At 42.0% G+C, this 9,837-nt stretch overlaps 1 protein-coding gene across 1 annotated transcript in view; it reads left to right on the top strand.

Annotated features, from left to right (window-relative positions):
* Positions 1-337: 337 nt before the first annotated feature.
* LOC131259969 (uncharacterized) overlaps positions 338-9,837 on the top strand; it is a 44,068-nt gene continuing 34,568 nt past the window's right edge. Inside the window, exons 1-3 of the mRNA XM_058261592.1 lie at positions 338-854; positions 3,747-3,910; positions 9,410-9,509. Coding sequence (XP_058117575.1) covers positions 338-854; positions 3,747-3,910; positions 9,410-9,509 — 781 coding nt within the window. The remainder of the gene's footprint in view (positions 855-3,746; positions 3,911-9,409; positions 9,510-9,837) is intronic.

Raw genomic sequence — 9,837 nt, 5'->3', positions numbered from 1 at the left:
TGACCAAAAGCTCATGCGGCAACAACGCACAACGAAAAAATCGTATCTCGATGAGCTGATCATTGCTAGCATAAATTAACGGTGGAAGGAAGTGAGGCGAGGCAAGAAGGCGCCATGATGCTCACGATATCACCGTCCGTTGCAAGCCACCGTGCAAACTAGAGTGTGTATCATCGACAGGGTGGACCTGTTGCGTCCAGCATATCAGTGTACGGTGCACGCGCCACGGCAGGATATGCGAAACGCCGCCCGGTGCTACGTGGTTTGCGCCGAGTCCAGCCGAGGTCCCGCGGATCGTTAGAAAAATAACCCGATGCGAACAACCTAGATCATCCACATGAAGCCACATTTCATCCGAAGATGCAACGCTGGCCAAAGACTGCTGATCTGTGCAGTTTTCCTCCTCAATTTGTTCACTGATCTCGCCACTATCGATGGTCACGTCCTTCCACGCCCTCTCACTACCACTAGCCTAGAGCGAAACTTTACCACCGGCAGCACCACCCCGACCGTCGTTGGCTTCTCCACCGACCTTCCCGAGCCGTACGACCCCCTACCGTCTCCATCGTACGCCACAACCGATTTCCCGGTGAGCGGTACGAGTGCTGCTACTTCCGCTACCCCTAGCCCACCGGTCCAAGCCTCCCGCGATAGCGCATCTACCAACACCACCATCAACGCCTCAGCTGGTCGAGTTTTGGTTGTGATACCGGCAAACTTCTCCGGCGTACAGTTTCGACGGGAGTTCAGCAACTTTGTCCGACTACTCCAGTCCGGCCGGGCAGTTGAGTCGAACGAGGACGAACTGACGGCCCTTCTTCACGACAGTCGGATCCAGTTCCGTCCCTGGCAAGGTAAGTTTAGCATCTTTTTCTGCACAATGAAATCATACCACAAGAGGACTTTTTTTTTCATCACATCCCTTACACGATCAAATCAAAAGTTCATCGTCCAACGACAAAGACATTTCTCTACAGATTTCTACAAGTTAAAGCCAATTAAACCCATAACAAAGGTTCATTCCTTACAACCGCCTTAAATGATAAAGCTATCACTATCACTAGAGTTTACGGGAGCCTTTTTCCTTTTTTTTTTTTCATTGTTAACCTGTTCCCAACGGTTTGTTTGAGTTTTTTTCCGACAGACTTCCACTTTTCCTGTTATGCAAAAACACAAGGAAAATCGTGTTACGGTACACCAGCTTCAAGGGGACGAGTGTAAAAGCACCGGGTGTGACATAATGTGTAACGAAGTTTCAAATTAGATTCCTGCTATAAAGTTGTGACTAGTTTTGTACCAGTCGTTTTTTGTTTATTTTTTTTTCTTTTACTACTTGTTCCGGGTGACCAACCGTGCTTAACTTAACTTTGGCACCAGTTGGTTTGAAATTAAACGTAAAACTTTTAAAAATAAGTTTTCTTTGGAAGCGCCGCTAAAAATGCTCTACACAGACGGAAAAATAAGTGAGCGAGAAAAGTTTCCAAAACAGTCGCAAATGTCTCATAACAGAGTTTCTCAACCCATAACGGGGGGTTTACGAGCTGCATTGCATAAAGTACTTTGATGCACTCTTACATAACTAGTAAACTCCGCAACAATGAATGAAACCAAGAAATTAGAAATTGTCTTACACTAACATTTACTTTATTCTGCCGGGATATAACACAATAATGAAACATAAATTTAGCAAAACCATAATGTCTATGACTTTTTCATTTCGGTAATGTAAAGTTAGATGCACCCCTTAAACGAACAACATTAATTTCTTGCAGTGCATTCAAGAAAAACATCCCTACTACCAAAACATAATAAAACAACATTAAGACTCTTATATTGAAAATCAAGACAAGAATTTTCAAGAGCATTCTTCTCCAGACGTCATCTTAAATTGTGGAACTAAATCGATTTGCATTGAAATTGACATCATATATTTCATTATGAAATATCTTTAATTAATAGTTGGTTAGTCGTGGGTGCAATTCGTTCAAATTGGAATTAGAGTTGAGACAGTGCCGCACAGAGTCATTTTAGAAAAGTTTAATATTTTTTCTAACATTTGAGGCAGTGCACTCTGCCCCACATAAGCCGGTGCATATTTCCCTCTGTGGAGGGTGTTTACAGTTTTGTCTCCACAACCAGAATGCAAGGATTTTGAATCCCATTCGGTTCCGTATTCATTAAGTCATATACTTAACTATATACCTAAGTAACGTACTTGTTTAATGTCTGCTTCATTACATTCTAACCTTTGTTATAGCTCGAACTATCGTAGGAAAATCTTAAATGTTTTCAGGCATAATTTCCCTTACCATGTTGTAAAATCCTATGTGAAAATAACATATGGTGTATTAGACAAGCCGATAAACATACTCTATTGCTTCATTTTTTGAAATGGTTTAATTCAGATAAACAAATTATGGTGCATTTTATCCCACCGGAGCATTTTGTCCCATTTTTCTTTATGTTTGGTTTAATAGCCACCAACTCAGCGAGGATTTACTGTTATGTTTGTAGCATTAAAAAACCAAAACAAAAACTGATACAGTTTCTTCTACATTTTTATTAATGGTAATGAAATCATATTTACATACAATTTTCAAATTATGAACACCGCCTTCAAATACAATTCAGTACGAAAAACCAAGCAAATCAAAGGATTTAACAAGAGCCAGTCAAAAACGAGTATACTTCAGTCAATAACCGTATCATCTTTTTCTATCCAAATAAAACTTTTAACATAAGGCACTTGGAAATGAAAACTTCGCATACATTTCTTCATGGTTGTTTGCGAACAAACATAATAAATGTAACGATTCCACCATCCGGCCTCGTGGCGCGTTGACGTCAGCTTGTTATTGCTTTACCGCGATTCGATGAATAACTTTATTACTCGCGAAACCAGCATTTTCCACATTCCACCGTGCGCCGGGCGAATTCGTTGGCCAAATCCTTGGCCCGTCCCGGGGCCACTTTAAACGCACACGAGTCCATTTAAACCACTTTTCGAAATCTGCCTCCATTCTCGGTGTCTTGATCGCTTAACGAGCGTCAATCATTCCGCCCATCCCGTTTCACACGCGATGTTTTCTTCTTTCTTATTGTCTCTCCATCTCTCCGTCTCTGTCAGACGCTAGAAGTGGGCGGGAAGCCACGATTTTGCGTTCCAGCAGTGCCGTCCTCGGTAATTGATTTATCTATCTAATATATTTGCCGATTTTTTGCTCCGCTTTCCACTTTTATTTCCCGAAGACGTAATCCAATTTATCCGTCGTCGCGCGTTCCGTCAACGGCGTCCGACAGGCCCTGGTGAATCACATTGCGGGCGCGCGCTGTTTTCCGAGCAAACAAAATACAGTTCGAGTAGGGAAAAATGTCATTCCACCCCTTTCGCTCTTTTCGATAACCTTCGGCTGAAACCCGATTTCGGGTTGGTTCGATTGGTTTCGATTCGATTTTCGAGCTCACTTACCATACCCACATGCGAACACCGTTAGAAAATATCTAATTTTCCCGACCGTATCCATTTGCCCTGCGTGCTATAACAACACTACTGGTATGATTTTCTCACCCTCGTTCGATTCGAAAGAAATCAATAAATTAGGACCGTAATTTATCTGCTGAAAGTCCGACGCATTCCTCGTTTCCACACAAACACACTCCTGCATACACACACATCTTCACGGAGGATCTTTCCGTCCAAGACTTTCGATCTCATCCTCATACATTTTCTTCTCTTCGCCCAACAGGCATGGCATCACTCGAGCGCTGGCTAGAGGATGCCACCTTCGGGAGCGTGCTCTACATGTCGGACGAAAGTGACAGCTTCATCGGGTATTGTGACAGCTTATCGACACACTTGTCGGCGGTCTACCGGAAGCCGGTGCTCTTCTGGCCGTGCCCGCGGATGAAGGTAAGCCTGGGAAGTTCCCTCAGCTCAGGGTGCAGATGTGTTGTCTCTCATCGTCCCGGACGTTCCGGGAAGGCCAGCAGCCCGAACAGGTCGTTCTTTCCACTCCAAGCCATCGATTTGCGGCAAGCGATGCGGTGTTGAAATAATAACCTTGGCCAGAGTCTGCCTACTGCGATCGGGCCGTAAACATTGTTGACGGGAAGTGATTTCTAGCAAATCGAATCATTTCAATAGTGGGTGTTCTCGTTCGACGAATTGGTTCTCCATGGCCGCCAAATATCTCACGCCGATAACCGTTTGAACGAAGGAAAAAAAAAACGCAACGTCTTCCAATTAGTTCCGACGGTGATCGATTACATCCCATTTCTCAACATTCTGCGTATTACCCACTAGGTAGTTAGGCTGAGTAGTGTGAAAACTTTCAAACGCTTTAGCATGCCGTGACTCACCAAGTTTGCTAATCCAGTAGCGGGAATGCGGCTGAACTTCACCCCACAATCAATCAACTAGTTTCGCGGGAAGCGTTCCATCACCAAGCACTCGCAAGACAGAGGCTAGAGTTTTCCTGGAAACAAGCTCAGTTTTCCGGTATGAATGGAGACGCGGTGCTTCAATGAAACCGACAGTCGGGGTTCCTGGATTATATATGGGAGGAATGGCGTTTGGGTAATTAAGTCGAAAGCCGTGTAGTGTGATGTTTGCCGATGTATGTTGAGTTTTGATTTCAACAACAAGATAATAATGGTAGAGCATCTTCCGGCACATCAAGTGAGAAGTTATATATTATAGATGGCACTAGCTTAATGGTCCGCCTATGCTCGACTAAGGAGACGAGGAGGAAAAAGTTGTGTTTTTACTCTTTATTTTAAAATTATGTGTTTACTCTTGTTCAAAAGTTGTGCTTTGGCCATTTCCGATAAAACTTTATTTGAAACACTTCTAGACGTACCGATCACAATCCAGCTCTGGTTATAACTTTATATTTTATGATATTTAGTTATCTTGAGAACTTTATTTTGAAAGATTTCATTATTGCACATTTAAAATGGTTCTTATTTCATCGATTTAAAATGGTTGATCGACTGTGCTGTATACACTCTGCTGTATAACTTTTGATGAATACACCTTGACATATGTCGCTGTCATTAGTCATCAGTAGTGGCCAGCGATGCATACATACGAGGATTTAGGGTTATTTTTTCAGAACCCTGTATGCGTCTAAATAGACTATCATATCATATAGACAACAAATTTTCAACAACATCTGCAGTACTTAACCTGATTTTGTGTAAAGCTTCAGAATCGATAGTCCAGTATTGGTCGACTTTTTAGTGTACACAAAACTCCTCACAAAAAAAAGCTGAAATATATAAAAGATATCATATCTTGCCCATTTTTAAGCAGTACAGCACCTGATAAAATACACAATAGAATATGCACTGACTTAATTTGTATTGATCGTTGCTTGTTTTACAGTGTTCCGACTATTTTATTTGTCCACCATGATCGTCAGGTAACGAAACTCGCATAAAACAAGCAAGAAACCAATCCAAAAACCAAATTCCTCCCGGCCCAGTCCACCAGCGACGTAATGATATTGGCGACTGCCAATGCATAAATAATGCTCCAGAATGGAACCCGCAGATTTCGCATGATCGTAGCAATGACCGGACGACGCACCAAACTGTTTTTCTTTTTGACTCGTAAAAAAAAAGTTCTGTTTTTTATTTGCCATCCCGGAGCCTTAAAAGCACCCACCGGTTGGAAGATTAAAAGTAGAACAAGGTGCTAAAGATGTTCGTGCGTAAGCCCAACACAAGCATATTGCTTTATATACCGCGACCCGCAGCATCCGCACAAGGGGCGAAGATGCTGCCGGAGTGTCGATGAGGCGAACACAGACGTCGAGGTGAAACATAATTTATGCAGTTTTATTTACATAACCACGCCGCAATCAGCAATCCAAGGGCGGCGACGATGAAACGCGCTCGAGAACCTTCTGCGCGTCCGGTCGCTTTCCTTAGAGTGGTGGATGAAAAACTGGGAAAAAGCAGTAAAACTGCGGTGAGGAAAAATAAAACAAGCCCAGTGATGACGATAACGTTGATTATAATGCCTTAGACGGAGGGAACGTCGACGAGGGGTAGGGTGAGGTTTACAATCGAAACGACAATCCGGATAGAGAAGCGCCACGATGACTGATCCGGAGCTTGAAGCAACATTTTCAAATTGTGCGATGTTTTTTATTCAACAATTTTGTCACTCGCTTTATTTCACCTTCTTTACGAGTGCTTTCGAAAAAAAACACATTCAAAAAAACCGGCAAAGCTCAAATGCCTGGATTGGTTTATGCTGGTTTTGCGAACTCTAATGAGGGCTTGAGTTTTTTATGCATATAATTAAATTATTTTCTTGGGGTAACATTTTTATTTCGTGTTGTTACGTTTTTAAACCCCACACCGTTTCTTAAAAAAATTTTGATTTAAATAAATTCAAACTGTTCCTAAATATCACCTTTGAGTTGATGCTGCTGGTGTGCTGGCCTAAGTACCTGGTATAAGAAGTTTATGGTCCGGTGCAGATTTCCGCTCATCTTGTCTAATACCTTTTTAGGTTTAAATAATCAAATTAAACTCTATGTCCATTTTTTCCACCTTTACGTGTCTTATGGCGATGGAAATGGAAAGATCTCCTGGAAGTTGGGCTACCATTTGCCGACTCCTTCACTGAGACTACTCTACGGTTAGCAAAGCTCTCCTTCTCCAGGTGGACGGTCGTTGGCTAGATGGCGTTCTTGTTGAAACGCTTCGGAAAACAAACAATAAATCCTAGGAACCGTCCTCCCTGCGGACCGGACGGGCGACGGAAATAGCCAACCAATGGCAGCGAACAAATGGCGACGAGTCGGTCCAGTGGCAGCATCAGCACCTGTTAATTGATTACATCATTATCGTAATGAGCAAAAGGTAAACAGAGGAACCGGACGCAGGCACGTTCATCCCCCGCCCGTTAATTGGTAGTGGTGCTCTTTTGAAGTCGCATTACTGGGTGACGCTTACCCAGCGGCTAGGTTCTTTTCTTGCAAGATGGAAGTTAAAAAAAATGGACCCCACAAAACGGACGCTGTCTGCTCGTTTTCATAACGAATCAGGATGACGATCAGACGATAGGATAAGGTTAACATGTTTCATAACGGGAAATGTATGGAACGGAAAGCATATACGCCGAGGGTCAGCGGGAAGATGGTAAGGATGGTGCGGTGAAACTTTTTTACTCCGACACCACACCAAACTGCTCGGGCTCGATGGTACAATGTTGAGGTCTGCCACGGAAAGTTGCTCCGATTGCCGCAATTTCTGGAGAAAGCTTTTAAAGAATTTCCGTCGACGATTTCCTGCCCACCCACAAAAACAAGCGAGCGCTAAGCCGACTAGGTGACAACGACCACTGTTGGGGACGGAGGCAAAACGGGCAAAACCCACACCGCACCGCAAGGGGACTACGATTTAAAATCTAAAGCAAATGGAATATGAATCCGAAGAATCAACGTGACGGAGCGCGCGCCAGCGAGTCGCATAATTCTTCCGTCCAAAAGAGTGATGGAGTGAGGAGGGAAGGAAGGGAGGGAGTGAGGGAAAAGGGCCTGCCCGTTGGGAAAGTTCTTTTGCGCCATCACTCACCCGGCGCTTTTCACCAAGTGTGATTCCCGCCGTGAACGAACATTCAACAGTGGAAAACTTTTATAACTTCATCACTCGTCGTGCTGAAGTCGCGTCACTTCCTTCCTTCCGCCGTGGCACGATTATGCTCGCACGCAGACACTTCAAAGCCAATCATCAAGGCCTACCCGGTGCGGTTTGTTCGTCGAGTGCTCGGTGGGGAATATCTAATATCCTCGCACAACATCCGGCACCCAGTTTCCGGGTTCCGGGCAAAGCTCCCCGGGTGGGCGGAGTGGAATTGGAGTGAGATCTTGTGCCGAAAAGTTCAACAATCGACTCGCAAAAAACACCCCGCCAGTGTAGAGGAGGAGTTATTTCTTATTTTCTTCTAGAGTTTTGGATAGCAAAACTCGATACTTCCGCTTTTCAGCATTGTATTAATTTGACTTTTGTGCTTATAACTTTCGAAGCGCTTTAAAATTGGTAAATTTTAGACTACGGAAAAAATAAACAACTGCTTATGTGAAATACTGGGGAATTCATGGATATTGCTTTAATTTTCACAAAATGTTTATAGCTTGGAATATATTACAGATGAACAGTTAGCTGAAAATTTATTTTTGTTTTGCCGTTCAACCACATTTATAAAAATATAGATCTAAGATCAACAATTCTTCAATTATAAGAATCAATATGTAATTATTGTATGTTGCATTGTTCTTATTTCATTCTTTCATTCCTGCATTGCTTTGTGACTGTGTTGATTGAGGTAAAATCATTTACTCAATAGACTTCCACAAGCTTTAATAAGTCCTTGATGACAAGATTGGGAAAATTTAAAAAAGCCTTTAATTTGTGTAATTAAAACGATGTTATAACTTGATTATTAACCTGCAATCTATGCTGTTAGCTCTGACTGTAATATAATAATTTAATTTAAGATTTTGTTCTGTAAGTAACTCTTTACGTTAAATTGATCTCATAAAGTAGCAGAAAATAATATCCACCATTTATTAGCAAGAGTGCACTGTTGATAATTTGATTTGATAAACATTTTAGTTCACTAATTTCCCTTCAATATTGGTGTCGTTGTTATGTTCCTTCGTTAGCCCACATGCCTCGTTTAACCATATGGTTAATGAATTTTTGTATTTTGAGTAAGTGTAATTGTTAGTGCAAACGGGAAATGTTTCATACACTTTTTTCTATCAATTAACTATTCAACTTACTTTTCTAAATTTTCTTTTAAATAATTGTGCTCATCTGTTAGTTATAATTGAATTTACATGAGTATATAAGTTTCATGTTGACAGTAAATTAAAAATCTAAATTGATAATTACCTTTCCTATATCATGGATTATATATACTTACCACAACTCTGTATCTATAATATACCTCAATCGTCCTTTTTATTTTCTATTTTAAAATTGACTTAGTCGGATTAAAAATCGTGAATGGATGAAGATATCCATGAAAACTGACTTAAACTCAAATTAATAGCAACAACACGTGTGCAGCTGACCTTTGAGTATCAAATGTCTCTCAACGATACACTCGAACCAGCTGACAATGTGGACAGCACTTTTCCAAAAGCGAAAGAAAAATATCGCTGTCTGTCAAAAACAACTTGCCTGGTCCATTGTCAACTGTATAGAAATAGTAGCAACTAGTCGACTCACTTCACCCAAGCTCGAATTTCATCATTGGATGGTTTCAAATTTCAAGTTCAGAATGTATTTCCCGTTGCTGCCAATGTTGTAGCGTTGTTCCATAAAAGAAACCCACCCTGTATCTTGTAGTTCTTTTTTCTTATCTTATTGATTCTGTTCATTGCAGGCGACGGAAAAGTTCATTCCTTCTTACGAAACCGTTTCGTTCGCTGTGAAAGGCATCGCACAGCAGCTTAATTGGACCGAGGCGATCCTGCTGGCGACAGGTAAGTGTCCTTTGCAGTTAAATAAAATGTGCCCTCGGCGGTGGTGAGACGTGGAGGAAAACGGTGGAATAAATACATAAATCACTCCGTGGCGCGTGCTGGACGTGTTTGAAGGCTCTTTTCACTCTACCAAACGTGGAGACCCGGGATGTCAGTGCGAGACAGATGAGTAGGGTTGAATATTATTTGTACGCTTGATACAACACCCTCGCCAGATAGGGTGAAGGTCTGGCAAACGTACTGCAGTTGACGTCAATTATGCAAAAATAGCACAAAAACTACAATATTACATTTACAAGCCTTACACCACGGACAGTGAAGAACTTTG

This window comes from Anopheles coustani, chromosome 3 (genome assembly GCF_943734705.1).
Source record: "Anopheles coustani chromosome 3, idAnoCousDA_361_x.2, whole genome shotgun sequence".
Classification (NCBI taxonomy): Eukaryota; Metazoa; Arthropoda; class Insecta; order Diptera; family Culicidae; genus Anopheles; species Anopheles coustani.
This window is presented reverse-complemented; position numbering and strand designations above follow the sequence as displayed.